Source organism: Phocoena phocoena, chromosome 16, assembly GCF_963924675.1.
Source record: "Phocoena phocoena chromosome 16, mPhoPho1.1, whole genome shotgun sequence".
NCBI lineage: Eukaryota > Metazoa > Chordata > Mammalia > Artiodactyla > Phocoenidae > Phocoena > Phocoena phocoena.
The window spans coordinates 28,784,679-28,805,457 of NC_089234.1; the positions used below are offsets into that span (position 1 = coordinate 28,784,679).

The 20,779-nt window shown below is 46.5% G+C and overlaps 1 protein-coding gene across 1 annotated transcript in view; it reads right to left on the reverse strand.

The window, feature by feature from the left end:
• The window catches only part of CNNM1 (cyclin and CBS domain divalent metal cation transport mediator 1), a 46,644-nt gene that overhangs the window by 5,154 nt on the left and 20,711 nt on the right, over positions 1-20,779 (reverse strand). Inside the window, exons 3-7 of the mRNA XM_065893970.1 lie at positions 20,634-20,774; positions 17,852-18,021; positions 16,132-16,231; positions 15,733-15,780; positions 4,563-4,726 (exon numbers count right to left, since the gene is read on the reverse strand). Coding sequence (XP_065750042.1) covers positions 4,563-4,726; positions 15,733-15,780; positions 16,132-16,231; positions 17,852-18,021; positions 20,634-20,774 — 623 coding nt within the window. The remainder of the gene's footprint in view (positions 1-4,562; positions 4,727-15,732; positions 15,781-16,131; positions 16,232-17,851; positions 18,022-20,633; positions 20,775-20,779) is intronic.

Below are 20,779 nucleotides of genomic sequence, written 5' to 3' on the forward strand. Positions count from 1 at the left end.
ACGTTTCTTCTCCCCAGCTGTATTTCTTGAGTATTGGTCATGTTGCCTAGAACCAGCTTTAGTGCTCAACAAATACTTACTGATTGGCACTGAGGGAATCTAACCACTGTTCCAGAGACAATATGTTCTTATTCTTTTTTCATTTCTGTAGCTACAACCATTTCTTAACAACAGCTTGAGTTAAAGTTGCCTTATACTCTGGCCAGTTAAGAACTCAAGCATCCTCTAAATTACATAGGAAGTGGAGACCTGTTTATCTTGAAACTAATAGGAGTTAAGGGTACCCTTTGGGACATTTTGACTTAGCAGTCAATGTGTCCAGAAGTTAACCTTTCAGCCAGTGTGATGTTTCCCATCATTTTGTGATGTTCCGTTTACATTTTCAACTTTCAGGTGGTTTATTCATCCCTCAAAACACGATTCTGCAGTTTAGGGATTCTGCCACCAGATGGTGATGGGGCATCTTGGCCGTGGTTACACAGTTCTGTCTACACGACATCTGCCAAATATTCTTAATTTAAAAATGATACTTACAGAATACACTTAAAAAATTCATAAGGATTCTTTGGTACCTTCATAACTTATTAACTACTATTAATCGTGGCTTTAATACCTTTCCCAGATACTCACTGGATACACCTTTCTTTCTAATTTTATCTTGAACTCAAATTACTACTGGACTTAATGAACAGTTCTAGAACTTAGTCTGTTGGACAGGAAAAGCCCTTGCAGACAGTCACGGGGGCTTTGGCCAGTGAAATCACCCCTTGAGCTTCCTCAAAAACTCTCTAAATGTTAAAAAAAGGCGGGTTTGAGGAGGCGAGTAAAAGAGCAGCCTTAACATGGCCGTAAAAGTCCATTCAGTCAGGAGGAAAAAAATCTCAGCGTCAGTTTACTGTATCATCTTATTGATAACTTACATTAAAAAACAAAAGAGGTCTTCCCTGGTGGCGCAGTGGTTGAGAATCTGCCTGCTAATGCAGGGGACACGGGTTCGAGCCCTGGTCTGGGAAGATCCCACATGCCACGGAGCAACTAGGCCCGTGAGCCACAACTACTGAGCCTGTGCGTCTGGAGCCTGTGCTCCGCAACAAGAGAGGCCACGACAGTGAGAGGCCCGCACACCGCAATGAAGAGTGGCCCCCGCTTGCCACAACTAGAGAAAGCCCTTGCACAGAAACGAAGACCCAACACAGTCAAAAATGAAAATAAATAAATTAAAAGAAGGCTCAACATTAAAAAAAACAGAAAAACAAAAGAGAAAATCAAACCCATGTGTTAAACAAGAGCTTGAACTCACAATGTCCCCTTCTGTAGAACAAGCCATTGCAACTGAAGTTTTTAAGAGACTAGAGCCACAAGTTGAAAGAGGTTTCTGAATTATGCTTTAACTGTTTCTGTCCTCCCCTCAACTTCTACTTTTGACATGTAGTCTTCTCAATTTCAAAATATCTAGGTAGAAAAACGGACCATGTGCTGTGATGCTCAGCTGCCCTAGTCACAGCAAGGTCCTCTGGCCTGAGAAAAAGGATGACACCTGCACCTGAGAATTGACCTCAGATTTGGAGTTCTCAACACCTCACTGGCTCACGTCAGGAAAGAGACTTCCCTTTTATGCTCCTTGTTATTTATAGAATGTTCCCTTTCCTTATGTTTTAGGGGTGGATATATGAGATCAACTGTAAGTTTTAGGAAAATCCTTACAGTCTTAGTGTCAGGTATTCATCCTAACACATTCCTCTTGGAGGAGTTGCCAGATCCATCTCCTGAAAGCGCTCTCCAATCGATGCCCAGAGGTGTTTCAAAAAACTCTGGGCTCATCACAGTTGCTCATTAAACACCACTCCTCAAAATCTCATTCACTTTTCTCCCCAAAGCCTCATATGGATTTTCTCAACTTAAGATAAAAATGGTGTTATGGACTGAATGTTTGTGTCCCCTCCAAAATTCATATGCTGAAACCCTAACCCCCAAGGTGATGGCATTAGGAGGTGGGGGTAATTAGGTCATGAGGAGGGGGAGACTTCACGAATGGGATTAGTGTCCTTATAAGACGAGAGCCTTCAGGCTTCCCTGGTGGCGCAGTGGTTGGGAGTCCGCCTGCCGATGCAGGGGATGCGGGTTCGTGCCCCGGTCCGGGAGGATCCCGCGTGCCGCGGGGCGGCTGGGCCCGTGGGCCATGGCCGCTGAGCCTGCGCGTCCGGAGCCTGTGCTCTGTGACGGGAGGGGCCACAGCGGTGGGAGGCCCGCATACCGCAAAAAAAAAAAAAAAAAAGAAGAGAGCCTTCTTCTTCTCTCTCTCCTCCCCGCCATATGAGGATACAGAGAGAAGACAACCATTTTCAAACCAAGAAGTGGGCTCTCACTAGACGAGACACCACCTGGATCTGCCAGCACCTTGAACTTGGAGATCCAGCCTCCAGAACTGCGAGAAATAAATGTTTGTGGTTTAAGCCACCCAGTTGATGGTAATTGTGATAGCAGCCCAAATGGACTAAGACAAATGGAAAGACCCGAGAAACAAACTTAATAAAAATTCCCAATGCACTTAAAACAGAATCCAGACACCATACTCTGGCCTAAAGATGCCAGGCAACATTGCTGCCGGCGCTCCATCCCCAACTCACATCGGCCTCATCTTTGCACATAACGCGCCAGAACAAAGATCCTCCTTGGACCACCAAGCTCTTTCCTGCCTCTGTTGTTTCTATCTTGAACATTCTCTCCACATCCCCTTCCAGGTCTCAACAAAAGAGACCTGCTCTCTCAGGCTGCTCTGACAACCATTTCTAAAGCAGCTTCCTTGCCAACTCTGCCCAATCACTGTTTATCCCATGATTCAGTTTATTTCCTTCATAGCCTTCATCACTCCCCTAGATTACCTAGGTTATTTATGTAGTTACTTGTTTATCATCTTTCTCCCCCTAGGAGCATGGAAGCTCTAGAAAGGTAGGAGCTTGCTGTCTTGTTCACCATGGTATCTCGCTGATACCTATACAGTGCCAATCACGAGCAAGTAGTCAGTAAATACCTGTTGAACCACTGACTCATATAGCGACATTCAGTTTCTTTTCCCACAAACCATATGCACAGTACTACAAACCACTAAGAGTTAGTTATAGCAGAATTTCTCTTCTCCCATTTTTTCCTACCTCCACTTCTGAGGAAGGTCTGCAATGAGAGGGCTTCAGGGCTGGAAGCAAGAGGGAGGAGAATCGTGGGCTGCGGTTTTCTGAGGTTCATTCTCACTGTCACGATAGACTATTAAGTGTCCACAGTCATACACACCGTGCGTGTTGTTGGGTTAGTGCCTAAAGCACTTCTCCCGGGCTCTGTCAGCTCTGATTTCTCTAAACTCTCCACAAAGCCCAAGGACTCGAAGGCTTGGACTCTGGAGACAGAGAGACTCAATCTGAAGTTTGGCTGTGCCACGTCCCAGTCATGAGACCTTATACTCCTCAAGCTCCCACGTCGTCTATAAAGTGGGGATGACACAGTACCTACCTGTTAAGGTGGTTGTAGGACTCAGTGGGAAATTCGTTCAAGGACTTAAAAGTGCATGGCACACAGCACCCCACCAACAGTCATTGTCCCAGCCCACCCCCCAGGAGTGACCCCTCTTCTCCACGGTTACTTTTCTCAAGGCTCTTGAGTTTCAGTTCAGGGTGTTTGCAGAGTTCTGGAACATAGAAAGCCAGCCAGCACACACCACCCTCAAATAATCAGGGTCAGTGTTCTGAACAGAAGGAAAGGACCTCCTCCCACCTTTGTGATTTCCATACACCTCTCACCCGGCCTGTAACTGGGATGACTGTTACCAAGTGAGTGCGTTGGGTGTTTAGTTGGACTCGGGTAAATGGGTTCCCTTCTGATCTCAGGCCAAGTGTGTAATGGTTTGTGGAATGTTAGCAAACAAAACAAACAAAACCTATCGAAGCAAGAGAAAGGAGGGAATCTTAGAATGTTTCTGTCCAAAACCAATCTCAATGAGGGGTATGAAGAAACAGCTCTCCTCCTTAATTACAAGGCGATAAGCACTGCTGCCTCTCTCTACTGCACTTGCAAAGCGGCTCTCTTCAAATAGCTCAGTGACAGCAAGGGGGTATAATAATATTTACAGGCTGAATTGTGTTTTAGACTTTAAATATTAATACGTAAAATCTTACCCACATGTAAAATCATAGCAGGGTTTCTTCTATACCCTTGGTTTATTAATCACCTGCAGAGTTATCTTGAATAAATAAAATCAACCTGGTGCCAATGGCGGGGCATCCAAAGGAAACAGTTCTGCCGGCAGCTTGTCTCGGGCAAGCTAATTCCCTATCGCTTCGTGCCTCAGTTTCTCCACAATGAAAAATGGGGATCAGGAGATCTTAATGAACAATCATGGTTCAAACGAACAAAGGGACAATAATGGTGACAAATAATGAACAGAATAAAGCTGCCCGAAACCAGGGCCTTTAGAAAGCCAGGGAGCAATCGCCACGCAGCATTATCTGGGAACAGGGGGATCAGGACGCTGCTGGCTGGGAGTGAGGGGACAGCCCTCCCTGCGGAGCTACCTTCACAAACTGCACGTCGCTGAGGATGTGGACTGAGTAGTCGGGTGTGTAGAGGTTGTTGCTGCTACTGCACAGCTGGGTGTTGCTTCCCCCAAAGTCGCTGCGCTCACGGCTCGGAGACTCGGAGCGGTTCAACCCGCTGCAGCGGGAAGGGGACCGGTTTACTGCAGAGGGTGAGAGAGGAGAGGGAGGAAAGGCAAGGAGGGAGGGGTGGGGAGGAAGGAGAGGGGAACAGAAAGAGGGAGAGAGAGAAAGGGGTGTCGTTTACCGAGGTCTCGCGGTATGTTTAGGTGATGGCAACACCGGGTGGCAGACCGGGCCCTCTCCCCTCCCGTCAGAGCCCAGGAAAATGCCTGGCTGCTCCATTTATGAGGAGCAAATGCCTAAGGCCTTGTGGCCCCACTCAGCTCAGGTTCCTGCTCCCCACGACCTCTAGCAGCGGGAAGCTGGGCGGGCTGCTGCCTTTCTCGGCTCTGGGGTACGTGCAGGAGATGAGGACCCTTCTATGAGTGTGGGTTGCTACCCCAGACCATGAGACCCTCTATTGGGGTGAGTTCTTTTATATAAACTCCATTCACAAACCTTCTTTTAGGAAGGCGGAGGCCTTAGGTTTGCCCTAAAAAACACCTGTTGCAGCACAGGTAAGCAGCCCTCACCACGGTGAGGCATTTCAGAGGGGATGACGCAGGTCCCAACACTGGCAGGGCCGGGGACAAGCGGAGGCCCATAAACCATGTGGATAGATATTTAAATCACGTCAATAAACTGTTAAAATACGTTCTATCCTTGTCTTTGACAAGTATAACTTCTGAAAAACCTAGCAGGCCAGATGGGGCTCCTTAAGAGTTTTGTGCTGGAAAATGGGCTGTAGAGGGAGAACCAGCTCTGCCCTAGGGCTTTCTGGCCCGGTCTCCCAGAGCTGTTTGGGTGGGGAATTCCGTACCTGAAACGTGGTCTAGAAGGAAGAACACAGCTCTGGGTGGTACATCCCTTTGGCTCTGTTAACTACTCACCCCACAGAGAGGTGTGGAGCTGAGGAGGGCCAAAGACAGGCCCCCTAAAGGGTGGGTCTAGGGCAGGGCTCTTTCTAGGCTCAAAGGCCGGAGGCTGGAATAACCCTCCAGGCCTTCTGTCAAAGGCCTCTTAAATGTTCAGAGCCGGCTTCTTTTTCCATTTTCAAGAACCACTTCTTGGGAAAGTTCAATTAAGACCACATCACTTGGTTTCAAAATGGACTGTGTGAACTACCCTCCCAGGATCAACAGAAGAGAAGAGAGGTTCTTAAGGTGACCCTAGCATTATCTCCAGCACAGAATAACCCTGAATGAGAGACCGCAAAGCCCCTCCCACCCCTCTGCTTCCCAACTGACGCCACTCTTCATTTCTTCCCCAAAAAAGAGAAATGGGAGGCTGTCAGCCTCTCCTAACACAGATTCAGTTCAGGGGCTCCAATGAAGAGTCTGATTCCTCAGAGATTCTGCTCCTTGGTTCTTTCAGGGAAGAACCTTGGGAATTTAATTCTGTCTCTTAAGATAATGCTGCCATCCATCAAAATGATTAGCATCTACTTGGAGTGACTTCTGAAGGTCTGTCGATGTGTTTAGCTGCCAGGCTGTTATTGTTGTCTGGCAAACCATGTAGTAGTGGAAAGACGAAAATGACCATAGGTTGAATCATTTTCTCATTAGAGCCAGAATAATCACTGTCTTGATCAGATTATAGAATTAAGGGTTCCACCTCCAGTTTTCTCCTTCTCAGTAAGTGTCATTCACATACATGCTGTTACTTAAACCAGAAACCTGGGAGTCTCCCGTGACTCCTGACAATCTGTCAGCCCCACATCAAGTCTCCACTTCCCCAACATAATAAACGCATCTGCCCTTACCTCTGTCTCCACTCAAGTCCCAGTTACCATCACCCTCGCCTGGACCACAGTCTGATCTCCCCAGTTATAATCTCATAATCTGTTCTCACCTCAGCTGCCAAAAGCACATTTTAAAAACACAAATCAGCTTCCTGTTGAATCTCAATAAAATCCATACTCCTTGCTGTGACCCCTAAACCCCCTATGACTTGAGCCCTGCTTTCCTGTCTGATCTCATCTTGGGGCTCCCTCTCCTCGCCTGCTTGTCCTGCTCTAGCTTACTGGCCACCTTGGGGATCCTCAACCATGTAAGCATACCCACCTCAGCAGATGCCATTTCCCCTGCTCCCCCTCCCCCCATTTTAGCACCATTCCCACCCCTGCTCTCACTTCTCAGTCATTAGGTCTCAGCTGAAACACCGCCTTCTCTGAAGACCTGGTCTGGCCACCCTAAGAAGATTACCCCTATTTTCCTCTATCACTGTTCCCTGTTCATCTCTTTAAAGCACTTTTCACAAGTTTTACTTAATTACATGTTTGTATTTATTTGTAATGTCTACTCAGTTCAATGATAAATTCTATGAGGGCAAAGACCTTGTCTTTTCTGGTCATTGTTGTACATCTGGTACCTAGCACAGTGCCTGGCCCAGAGTAGGCACTCAATAAAAATGTACAGAATGAACAAATCAGCACCTAAGAATCCCTGAAGGAGTTTTTATTTAGAATCTAAATTTTGTTTTAAAAAGGTTTCAGGGCTCTCAATCACCCTGGAATCAGAAGGCTTTCCCCCTGCAACCTAAGTCATTTTAGGGAAGCTGACTTCTTGAAGTGAGGGGTGGGTAGAAGTACACTCCAGAAATGCACTGGAGTGTTAAATAGTGTGCAGTGAGAATCCAGGGGCACCAAGAAGCCTCAGGCCTTGGCCCATAACTTGAGGAAGAGGCCGCAGCGAGCATCAAGACCTTCTGTCTGTCTGTCTGTTTAATAAGAGCATGTGAAACGGGGGGTCCTGGAGTCAGGTCTCCTACTTATCCGCTGGGTGACACCAGAGTGACCAGGGACCAAGAGGGACAGTGATGGTGCCATGGAGAACAGAGTGAAGCACCAAGGTGACTGTAAACAGCAGTAACGTTGGGCAGAGAAATACCCATTTCACGTCTGGTCCTGATCCCTTGAAAACAAACCTATGAGGTCTGGCTTGCCTAGGCCCACTGTGGCTGTTCTGAGGCAGTGACTGACTAAGTCAGTCGGTGGTATTTCCTCAGGGCTGTTGGTTGTGGAAAAGGGGGGCAGGCAGTCCTGCAGGAGTGCAGCTTCTTTGGTGTGAGCAGAGTCTGGAAATCACACCTTGATCTGGTGGGTTTTATTTTCAGCTCAGTTTGGAACGAAGAGAGAGAGTGTGGGCAGGCGTTTGTGGTTTCATTTACCCTGAGGAATGACCATTGCTCCTTGATAATCCTCCACCTTGCCTGGTGGGACATGTGCTTCACATACCCCACATCTGCTGTTCTACATCCTCATCCCTTATGTCATAATTCAAGATAGGGTCAGGGAGGCTGATAGGGAACCACAACCCTATTGTATCTACTAAACAACTTCTGCCTGAATCACTTCTACTCCCTGTTGGAAACAGAGGAAACGGCTTCATCCCTGATCTCCCCAAAGCTCTCATCTTCACTGGCACCCAGCACAAGCATGTCACCCTGCTGTCACTCACAAGGACCCACGTGTCAAACACAAGTGACATCACTGTTGTGCTGGGAGGAAAAACATGTCTTTTTAAAAGTAAAAACAATGCTATTGAAGCTTTATTCATAAAATCCCAAAGGATTCCCAACACCAGAAGATACAACTGTCTTACAAAGGTCGGGTATAGAAAAGCAATTTTTAAATGACAAAGGAATCCTCATTTCATGACAAAGAAAGTCCCAGCTCATCTGAGTGTTGTGCAAGATCAATGCTTTTGTGTCCCAGAGGCTTACATTCCTCAACAGGTAGGATGCTGATGACTCGGCATTTTGGTAACCGTGCACATACACTCAAGAGGTTCCCGAGCAAGGGAAATGGAAATACTCTTAATAAAAAAAAAGAGAAGAAATCAGTAACAGACGAGTGTCCCAGCAGCATGGCAAACTACTTCAAGTTGTATAATTCCCCCTGGCATTTCCTAAGAGCACAGAGGCACAGCTTGGGGGAGTGAAGAGAGAAGGAGAACCCTAAGCACAGTGCAAAGAGGTCTAAGAGGCGACAGATGAGCATGAAACTGACCACAGGACCCCTCAACAGGGCCCAGGCCAAGCTTCCGACATATCCCTTGCCCACTCGTGCTCTTACATCATACCCTCAAGCTGGCCCTGGAGAGACTGGCAGGAGGGCAACCCTGGCGGAGGGCAGGGTTTCCTGCTCTAGACCCCCAAGTGCTGTGGAGAAGTGTGGCGGACCTCATTCCTGCAGACTTCACATGGTCAGTCTGCAAGAGATATCTGTCCTGGATGGCAAGTTGGAGTTACTGAGGTTGGGTGGAGAAGACACCGGGGTAAAATTGGGTCAGGGTGGGAGAAGGGGAGGAAGAGGATTTTAAACTGCAATTAGGACTGGATGGAATCTCCCCTCATTCTGCACTGATGGGCAGGGACCCTGAAAACCTATGCACAGTTCTGCTTTACTCATGACACCTCTGTCTGGAGAGCTTTCGCAACTCTATCACAGGGGCAGGACCCACGACACAGAAGAACATCCCACTCCCCTTTTCAGTCTGGGGATTTGAGAGGAGGTAGGGCTCAGCAGCTGCTCGCTTACATCTTTCAAAGCCTCAGTGAGGGATGGGGAGGAATAGCTCACTCTGGTCACTGTCACTGTGCCACGGGGCATCTGTGTTCTCTAAACTGGATGGGGGAATTTAATTACATAGGCTTACAGGATTACAAACTAGGATTATTAAAATTCATCATTCTGGGGTAATATTCAACATCAGACAACCAAATGCCAAAAGCTCTCTGTCAAAGCTACAATGTGAACCCTGCAAATCAGCCCAAGTTAGGAGTCCAGATGAACTCACTCAAGTTACATGGAGCTTTAATGGTTCCCAAATGTTTACTATGCAAGAGCCGACCCAAAGGAATACTTCCACTTACCACATTTCACAAAGTAAAAAGATTATTTTTAGGTACTCCCTTTATATTCTGGGGAAGATCTAACCTCACTGATCTCAGAGTACATCACAGATGGACAACTGGGCATTGTAAAAGGACCCTTGCTTGGGACCTCTCTCCTGCCTTTGTGCTTTTGTGGAAGGACTGCCATGGGGAACTTGGAATCATCTCCACCACTAGGAGAAGAAAAAAGGGATGAATCTGGGGAGATCTGCAGTGGGGCCGTGTACTCTCAGCAGTTTTCTTTTTAAATGAAAGCACCTGCAAATCTGGCTAATTACACCACACTCTGGAGGTAATCCACACACCACTCTGCTCTCCTTATTTCAAATAAGGCTCAAATAGAAGGAAACTGCCTATGGGTAATGGTGGCAATATTTGGTGTAGGGACCACCGGCCTCAACCCAGAGGGAGCACCTTAGTTCATTAGCACAGCTGTTTTCAAAATGCAAACAAGTCACAGCCCTCTAGAGGGCACAACACGCCCACGTTCAGAAGGGCAGCAAGGTCCCGGCCTAGAACAGGACCTCAGAGACTTGGACACCAGTCCGCATCCCTCTACCTTCTTACTACACCTTTGACAGTGACCCAACGGCTTAATTTCTCAGAGCTGCTTCCTTACCTATTGTTGCCCAGCAATAATTCCTAACTTCCAGGGTTTATCTAAGATGGGGGTAAGACATAATATATGTAAATTAATGTATCTGGATCATAAATCAAGTATGGGACCAGAGTGTGCCCAGAACTGCTTTCCATAAAAATCCAGTGACTGAGGCTTCTTCTGCTGATATGGAACAGAAGCAAGAGCTGCTGGGAAATACCAAATTATAGGTCCTGGGGATGTCACCCAGTTGCTAGGAAAGCTTGGCTGTTGGCTACAGAAAGAGGTGAGACAGAAGATGGTGGGAAGAAAAGAGCTGAAGGAGAAGCAGAACGTCCCCATCTCTCATTTTCTCCTGCTGTGCCCATCACTGCTCCACTCTGCAGAGTTAAACCAAGGGTGGGAATAAGCTGGCCTTGCCCTCCCCTGCTTCCTATTGGGTTGAACACACACAGTCACGGAAAAGTGGGGGGAAGGTTAAAAGAGCTCTCAGGAGCACATGGCACCAGCCAGAGTTGGATCGGAAGACTCAGTACCTCCTATAGGGGGACTGCACACCAGAAATGAGTCACCTTAATTTTCATAATAAATACCGATGAACTAGAGCTAACCTTCATAAGTATGAAGTTATAATTAACTAGGTTGTCTGGTTAACTAAGGGTTAATTAAAAAAAAAAAAAACTCCTGCTCTCATGCTGTCATTCTTTTTTTTTTTTAATGCTTTGATCCTTTTCGTTGAAAATCTTTTAGAAATGTCCATCTTTCCTTTCTGCTGAAGCTTCCTAGCATGTTCTTCATTCACCAAGAGTCCTCACATTGGAAGGATCTTGAAGGTCCATGATGTGGTCATTTCTAATTTTATGGGCATGTGGGGGTGACCACTTAGCTGGGGAGGGTACCAGACTGGCATCTCCCATTGACAGTACTCCTGTAGTCATCATGAAGGCATGAGCTCTCACAAAGCAAGAAAAAAATTTATTTCTTGGTGGAAAACCTCCACTAAGTAAGAGAGAAAACTTTGGTGAAATTTGAGAAGGTGATTAAGTCGTCTCGTCCAGATAAACATGGGAACCAGATGGGTTTTGATGGAAAAATGTGATTTGTGAGAAAGTAGAAATCAACATAAGTAGTTCTGAAGTTGCAAATTTGGGGGTTTGAGGTCCCAGAACAGAGCCTTTTGAATGTTCAGGGTCTACAATACAGACAGTGAAACATAACTGGATTCTTGATGCCTGAGGCTATGGTGGGGCCTCAGAATCATCGCCAAAGCATTGGGATAAGGGAGACAGATGTAGAGGGTATGGGAAATTGGGCTGTGCTTTAACTTCAAGGTAACTTAACAAACGAATTCTTAGTTTGGTCATTACTTGCTCCATGACCCTAAGAGATCAACATCTAGGGATGAAAACAATATAAACACTTAAGTGATTGTTCAGATTTATTACATTCTACTCAATCCTTGAGTTACTGTGTGGCTCTGTGAGGAGCTACTTTACCTGATTAAAAAAAAATCCAGTAACTTTTATTTAATTAACAAGAGAGGTTAAACCTGATGAAAAGTTGTTTTGAAAATTTTACATATAGCATCCTTTGTATGAGCAGAGCTAGAGGGAATATGGTCACTACACAGTAACATTACTAGAAAGATAAGGAGGGGTTAGTGGGTTAGCTAAAGGCAGAGACCACATAGAAGAAAAGATGGAGGAAAAATAGGAATAAAGCGTAGTCTTTCCTATTTTTCTTCCTATTTTTCTTCTGCTGCACCCCTTATCCCTCCATTCTGCAGTCAGACAAATGATAAGGAAAAATTCACACCATTCCTCACCCCACCATTTCTCCATCTACGTACACAGATATATCCTTCGGGGCTAAGTTCACACGTGACACCATTGAACCAGCAATGCCTGGTCAGTGAGTACAAGTGAGTGTTAGCCGTGCAACGTGCTGTGCCTTGGTCCTGGGAGAGACTAGCTGGGAGAGACTAGTTTTCATGTGGGACAGTGACAGAGACCAAAGGCCTCTTGCAAACCCCATGGATCTATGGAGATCGAGACCCCATGCATGTTTACCTGGGGAGCCTGCCAGAGAGTCCCCTCTGCTGAAGATGAAGGTACGAGACACAGAGACGGGCACTAAAGAGTCAAGGATTTGTGAGTTGCGTAAGGGAAGATAAACATAAAAGGAGAGAGACAAAGAGCAAAGCGTGTGAGACAGTCTGTTCCCGGATCTTCACAACATCACATTTCTCTGCCAAAGTGAATCTTGCCTCTGGAAACATGAAAATTGCATCCTCTCACAAAGTCACTCTCCAGAAAGAAGAAAATAAAATAGACTTTGCTGAAGGTCTTCCAAAAAGATGCACAATAATTTCTGAGGGGATCAGACCCGCCAATGACAAGAACAGGCAGTGCCCCAACAGGGAGTGTGTGTGGGCAGCGTTCTGTCTGAGGCGCCTTTTGGAGCCAGCAAATGTGCTGGGAGCCCAGCACTGTATTCCCGCCGGGCTCGCCCAGCTGCCTCAGGTCTCCAGCTCACCTGTGGGAGGGGTGAAAGCAAGTGCATGCTCCTACTAGGGGCATCCTCGAGGAAGCTGTCTCCTGCCTCAGACTCCTACGAGCTCCCTCTGTGGTCACAGTGCTGGGGGAGAAACTGTGCGTGGCTAGAGCCTTGGGACACAGGAAGGGCAGCATTTCTCGCAATCTTAATGTAAATCGACTTGATAAACTAAATCAGTCATTTCTTTGCAAGTACAAGTGCTCCAAACCGCCTCTCTTCCTATCCCCTTTTCCTTCTCTCTCTTTCCCCACAGAGCCTGAAATGGTGCTGGCTATCGCTTGGGGCCTGGGTGGGGTGGAGGGTGTAGCAATACTCCAGTCCTTTCCCGACCTTGACCCTGATCAAGTAGTGTTTCTGCATAGGAACCTGTTTTCATCTCTCTTATCTGGTCATTCCCAGAGTCTCTTCCAAGGAGCTAAATGAAGTCAGAGTGCAGGTGACAGCGCACGAAATAGGCGGCTTCCATAGTCTCAACTGCTGATCCCGATGGCCTGCCTGAAATTACCCAATAGTACAAAGGAGTGGGGAGGGGAAAGCCTTATACCTACTTGATAATCATTTGCTTTGTCAAATAATCATATTCTTTGTCAAAGAATATTTTAACAGGCCCCTAGTGTCACGAGACACACTGGAATAAGAAACCCCATTGTCTCAAGAAGAATCCTAGCACTTCTGGGCCACAAATTACATGTATACCCAGCCAAGCAGATAGGAGACTTGTTCTCTCTCCAATTGCACACCACTGTGGGCATCTGTTCTGGTCACGCTGAGCTCAGGCCCCGTTCCTCCAGAGTGCCAGGCTCACCACGGTCCTCCTGGGTTCCCTGGCAATCAGAACCAAGACAAAGGAGATAGTGCTGACTGCGTTCCCTTTGCCCTGCACAGGAAAACCAGAGGGACTTACTTGTAACCTCGAGTTCAACTGTGAGGCATTGGTCACAGGGCCAGTGTTCTGGCAAACTCATTGTCTCCTTTATTACCCTCAAGGCTGACAAAGCTCTAGGCTGGCATCAAGGACAGAGGTAGTTTGGTAGACTGAGACCCTACGAGAGTTTACTGCCTTGTGGCTCAGCTCAAGCTCTTCCTCAACCTACACGTGAGGTCCTTGGCTAGTGAAAGATGCTGGGTGGCTGGACCTGGGCTGAGAGTGGACCTGGAACAAGGGGGGGGCAGGTGGTGGGGTGGTGGTCTTTGGAGTTCTTCACGCTTTGCTGTATTAGGTAAGGAGGGCTTGGGGGGGAGGATGGAAAATGTCTCCATACCCCTACAGGCTAATTTAATTTCTTTTTCCTCCTGAAGATTGATAAAGATGCTCAGAAGTGTGGGGAGGGAAAGAGAGGTTAATATTTCTTTTTAGTTAACCAGTTTTGAAGGAGAGATTAATGTTGCAAATTTACTGTGTCTCACATATAAAATGGAAGGATTTTGATAGAAAGAACTAGAGACAGGAAGGAAAGAAAGGAGGAAACCAGATGACATCTTCTTACTACTTAAACTTTTTTTAAAAGAAAGAAAGTCATCTAAATCAGATGGGCTTGGGAGCTTTAGGTAGCTCTTTTCCCCTAGAGTTCCCACATCTTTTGGTCTTATGGAAGAGCCAGAATAAGGCCAACATGTCTAGGTAACATTTCATATCCCAGGAGTTACTCTACCATGAGCACTCCCCAGTGTGATGGATGGTGGAAATCTCCTTTAGAGAACCAAGGTTTACCAGGTCCTGTAGACCATCCCTCTCCCATCTAGATTTCTTGTTCTGAGAACTGACACTTCCTTCATCAACCTTAATTGAGATTTGTTGGTTTATATAAGTATAATAATGTACGAGGATGTTTTATTTTACAGCTCTCCTTCAACTCATCTTGGACCACCCCTTGGGTGTGGGCAGCTACTTCAACTTCATTTCAGACATCTGCTGGGCTAGGATGTGAAGTTACACTGCAAATTGTTCCAATATTTCCACATAGAAATTACATTCTGGAACATGATGGATTTAAAATCTCTATTTCATTGTGCTGTGTGAACTAGTCAGGACACCGGAATGCATCTAGGTAAATCACCAACCTGCTGGGTGATTTGGAGCAAGTCATTTCTTTAGTTTCTCTGTGTTAAAATGGTATCTACTTTTCATGTGCCATGGATTGTGATATCAAGCTTTGAGTCCCTCTGATAAACCCCAGTAAAAAGCACTATGTAAAATCTTTCTTATGATGAGAAAAAACACCCCTTTGGCATTAAAATGGCCACCATAAACACTAAGAGCTGAAAGCAATGCAAAATTCAGACCGGTGAATCAAAGAGAAATCTAGAGAAATAATGCTTTCTGGATCACACTTATATCACAATAAATGCCATGCTCTCTAAGCACAAGTGCAATAACTTATGCAGGAAAGAGAGAGAAGGTAGAGCACAGAAGGCACAGAAGACACCCGCCAGCAGCCCCGTGCCAGCCCCCACCAGCATGCACGGCCAGCTGCAGACACTTCTCCACCAGCTGAGATGTGGTAAACGAGGAAAGAGAAGCAGATAAGCAACATACGCACCAGCCTGGGACTTACATCCTAAGATCTTGCAGTCACTTCTTACTAACCGCCACAGACACAATAATAGCGTATTAGGGTTTGCAAGTAAAGGACAGTGGGTGAATTATCACAGCAGCAAAGGAAAGGCTGAACCTCCAGCAGAGCACACAAACCACCTGCCTGCATTCCCTGGCAGGTGACAATAAAAGGTGCCTCCCCTCACAACCTCCCTCCCCTGTCATTCGTCATTTGCACTTGAGCAGAGAAGCAGCAGAAAACATTCCAGACACGCAGAAACTAAGCCCCCTGTGGTCCGTGGGTACCTGGCAGAAAGCAGTGTTCCTGGCAGAGCATACAAAGAGGCTGCCAGCATTTGTGTTAGCCCTAGCCCAGGCTGAGTGCTCGGTCCAGGTCCCCAGAGTGGGCTGAGGCAGGACCACAGCAGGGAGGATGAGGGAGGGGTTTGAGAGATACATACGAAGGACAGAGGATCCAGCCAGACTTCCAACCTTCCGCACATCGTTATCTAAGGACAGAAGGATGCAGTGTGTTTCAGAGGCAATTCAGAAAACACACCTTCTTAAAGGAATTCTCCCTCTTCCACCCCACCCACAGCACCAATCAACCCTGTAAAAACAGGGCAATCAGGTGGAAGTGTAAAAAGTAAAATAAACTTGTCTTTTCATATTGAAAATTACCACTATCCATCCCTAACGCTGGGTAATGTTACAGTCTACCACGTACTTCCACATCTAAAGCCTGGGAAGGTAAAAGGCTTGTTCAGGGTCCATAACGGGAGTCACAACTTGAACCCAGATGCATTTTCTCCACTGTCCCACTGCTTCCCCAATAAGCTATGGCTTGGAAACTGGAATACCTGAGCAAGCAGTGGTCATGATGGCTGGGACACCATAGTAGGTGAAGGCTCCGTTCTCGAAGCGAAGGCCTTCCTTACCAACCTCCACCTCCACTTTACCCTGGAGAAAGAAGGAAGTGTACTAAGGGTGTGGACAGCACTTCCAGATCTACTAGTGATTACGACCCTAAGCACTTCTGCTTGGATAGTAAGTGGACTTAAATTCTTATCACAGGGAAATGTGAATTCTGTCTGGATACGTTTCAGAAACAGCAACTCCAACTTCAGAAGGCCTTGGCAGTAAATTACTTGCTTAGTTCATAAAGCAGCATCCTGTCATGTACATCCAAGCTTTCCTTGCAGACTGTAATGGCTCTTCCATGATGCGGGTCCAGGCACCAGCTAGCCCAGAACCCTGTAAACTGCCCCACAGGTGTAGTCTGAGACTAAACCATCTCTAAGTCTGGCTGAGATAAAGCCTGATTCTGTGAGAAGCTTGTGCATATAAGTGTGCGTCTATGGGCCTGAAATCCACTGCATGGATCCGCCCACACCCTATGAAGCCTGTACTATTTTTATCCCCAGTTTATAGATGAATCATTTCTGAGGCTCAGAGAGGTTAAATAGCTCGGTCATGGTTAGTTAGACTTTAAAGCTAGATCTTTCCAATTTCTGAACCTACACTCTTGCCACTACATTTTACGCCTCCAAGATTTATTTGAAAATGGTTAAGTTTATATTAGGCATAAGACTCTATGTGTTCCTTGTGTTATATAAACGATGTAACAGGACACTTCTCCATTTCCAACAGTAAAGAATGTAACTCCATTTCTGGAGAAGAGAGGGCATTTTACTGAGGCTATCTGGAAGGATGGGTGTGAGGCACACTACCGAGTCTGAGCAGACAGGCTGCAGGGGAACTGTTACAGAGAGGCCCTTTCTAAGTCCATGTGAGTTTAACGAAGATTTTAAGACAATCACTGTATTTAGGGTTCACCAGATTCTGTTGGAAAGAGACAGGGAATAGGGGCGGAGTTAATGGTGGAGCCAGGCCAGGACACCAGCACTACCTAGTGCTGGAACCATGCCTGACACTTATTTACAGGCCTTTCCAGGCACCCAGGGCAAAGGGTGACTGTACTCCTGTGAGTACCGGGAAGATGCTGCCCCTCTTTCATTTGCTCGTTTGTTCCCTTCCCAGTCTTCTGAAGGAGGAGAAGATTAAGGGACTGCAAAGGCTGAAGTGTGGTAGAGAGAGCGGATGTGTTCTGTGCGCTTTCAGAGAGCAGAGCAAGGACCAGTGGGTGGAAATCAGACATGGTGAGATTTCAGCTCAACAGAGAGAAGGGCCTGAAACAAGAAGTGCCTGAAGTTTGGGAGGCAGTGCACAGTTGCATTCCCGGGCATGGCCAAGCAGAGACAAGGAGGTGTTAGGGATTCTGTAGGGCAGCAGGTTCGGAAATTCAGTGGCAGAACCCCTCTGCTGGGAGGTACCCACTGCATCCCACCACAAACATCGCTGATGTCAGATTAAATGCCATCAAGATCCCACCACTCCAGGACGCCAGCCAGTCACACCTGTCCCCTCTGAGCGTCGCGGACAAACACCCACACCAACTGGCCTTGCTCCCAGGGCAGCCAGCCGAGCCTTGGAACCTGGCACAGAGGAGGCATGGCCGTTCCTCTCCAGTCTAGAGAGGTCCTGTCTTGCCCTTGGGGGGTCCGTGGCTTTCCCACTCACCTGCAGAAGTAGCACAAAGTAGTCCACCGGGCGGTTGCGCTGGTACAGGTAGTGTTCCGGGGCCTTCTTGTTCTTCTCATCACACTTCAGCTCCTGGATCACGTTGGGATGTTTCAGGAGCCGCAGCAGGATCTTCTCCGAGAGGTACAGAGACTTAAACGGCTCCACTTCTAGGGGAGACCGGGAGGCAGGAGGATTGGCAGCTGGGAGGAGTCAGGATGGGCACAGCCAGGGCCATTCATGCTCTCAGGCACCAAGCTAGCAGGATTCCTGCAGTTCCCTTGGGTGGGTGGGGGTCTTAAGCCCACGTGTGTGTCTCAGGCCCTCTGGGGATGTGTGTCCCTGCAACTGGCACCTCAGGAGAAACAGGTCACCATTTTGGCAATGTCAGTTTTGTTATTATTTTTCTCCTTGACTTTATTTAAAGCTGCACATAAACTTAAAAAAGAAGAAAATCCTGCCATTTGTGACAACATGGAGGAACCTGGAGGATGTTATGCTAAGTGACATAAGCCAGGCACAGGCACAAATACTACTCGATACCATTTATATGAAGAATCAAAAATAGTAAAATTCATAGAAGCAGAGAGAATGGGCTGGGGGAAGGAGGTAATGGGGAGGTATTAGTCAAAGGGTACAGAGTTCTGGTTATGCCAGATGAATAAATCCTAGAGACCTACTGCTCAGCCTAGAGAGCCTAAGAGCAATACTATCCTGTATACTTAAAAATTTGCTAAGACAGTAGATCTTGTTTTTTTTTTTTTTTTGCGGTACGCGGGCCTCTCACTGTTGTGGCCTCTCCCGTTGCGGAGCACAGGCTCCGGAAGCGCAGGCTCAGCGGCCATGGCTCACGGGCCCAGCCGCTCCGCGGCATGTGGGATCTTCCCGGACCGGGGCACGAGCCCGTGTCTCCTGCATCGGCAGGCGGACTCTCAACCACTGCGCCACCAGGGAAGCCCGGACAGTAGGTCTTATGTTAACACACACATGCAAAAATAATAATAACAAATAAAGAGGGTGGGAGGAAACTCTTGGAAGTGATGGATATGTTTATGGCATAGATTACGATGATGGTTTCCTGGTGTATGCTTATCTCCAAGCTCATCAAGTTGTATACATTAAATATGTACCGTTTTTTTTGTATATCAATTATACCTCAATAAAGTTGTTCAAAAAGCAATAAGAGGGACTTCCCTGGTGGCACAGTGGCTAAGAATCTGCCTACCAATGAAGGGGACATGGGCTCGAGCCCTGGTCCGGGAAGATACCACATGCCGTGAGCAACTAAGCCTGTGCGCCACAACTACTGAGCCTGTGCTCTAGAGCCCATGTGTGACAACTACTGAGCCCACGTGCCGCAACTACTGAGTTGGACGTGGATAAGTAAGCCATGTAAACATGGCTAAAAAAGTTTTAATGCTACAATCAAATGAAATACAGAGAATTTAATCTGACTTATTTGTATGACGTGTATCTGTTGAATGAAATGAAATTTCAAGTTAACAGGAACAGTTAATTATTTAAGTGGGAAGTTCTCAATAATGAGAAGCATCACTATCATATTTACATATTAATAGATATTATTATTCATATTGTTATGTTATACTACACTATTATGGTATATCATTATATTAACAGATACAGCTGTTTTGTTCTAGGAAATCAGACAGCCAGTAATTAAAGGAAATCTGTATTCAGAACTAGATAACATGTTGAAAACCCTAAAGAAGCTCCAATTTATTTATGTATTGATTTATTGATTTACTGATTTTCTTTATGACCTGAACTTTTAAAAAATTTTTATTGGAGTATATTGATTTACAATGTTGTGTTAGTTTCTGCAGTACAGCAAAGCGAATCTGTTGTACATATACATATATCTACCCTGTTTTGGATTCTTTTCCCATATAGGCCATTACAGAGTATTGGGTAGAGCTCCCTGTGCTATTCAGTAGGTCCTTATTAGTTATCTATTTCATATATAGTAGTGTGTATGTGTCAATCTCAATCTTCCAATTTATCCCTCCCCACTCTTACCTCCTGGTAATCAAGTTTATTTTCTACATCTGTAACTCTCTTAGAAGCTCCAATTTAAAAATTTCTACTTTTTAGTAACTGGAACAGTACTAGCACTCATTATATACTCAATAAATACATGTTAGATTAATTACATATTGAACTTAGTAATGTGTGTGATCGTTCTAGGTCAGCACATTCATTAGGCATGGGTGAGAATGTTAGACGGTTCAAAGACAAACTACTTTCTTCACAAGAAGAAGTTTATCTTTGGATCCTCTCTTTTTTTTTCCTTTCTAAAGATTCCAGTATTCACAATCCACATCTGTATTTGAAGAACTCGTAGCTCACAGGCCTACATGGCCCCTGGAGGGTCTGGGCCCCAGGGCCTCTGTGGCTGCACAGGACATCGCCTGTCCCTCCCTGAAGAACCCTCTGGGGCCCACCAACTCCTGCCTTGAAGCAGGTGGAGGAAGGGAAAGTGCAGCGGTGAATTCCTCAGCCCTTTTTTCGAGTAGAAGAGAGAAAAGCAGAGTAGCATTATGCTCACTTCCCCACCTAGAAGATCAGGCCTGAGGCTGAAAATGACAGTATGTGGAGTCCTGTCGCCCCACCTAAGATGACCTCCTCTCCTGGAACAGTGGTTCTCAGTCCCAGAATTGGAATTAGGTCGTAAGGTATTAAAAGTGATTGGTGCCTGGGTCCCACCCTCCAGAGCTGCCTTGCCTGCCTGCGGTGGAGATGCGGGCGGGCAGAGTCATCATACCTGTGGCCATGAAGCGGTGCGTGGCCAGCAGAAGCTGCGGAGAGATCTTCACCCTCATCTCCGAGTCAGAAAGCTTAAACAAGGAGAAGTCGTGCCGCTTCCTCTCCCTGTGTGGGACCCTCTGCTTTTTCCGGTTGTCGGCTGTC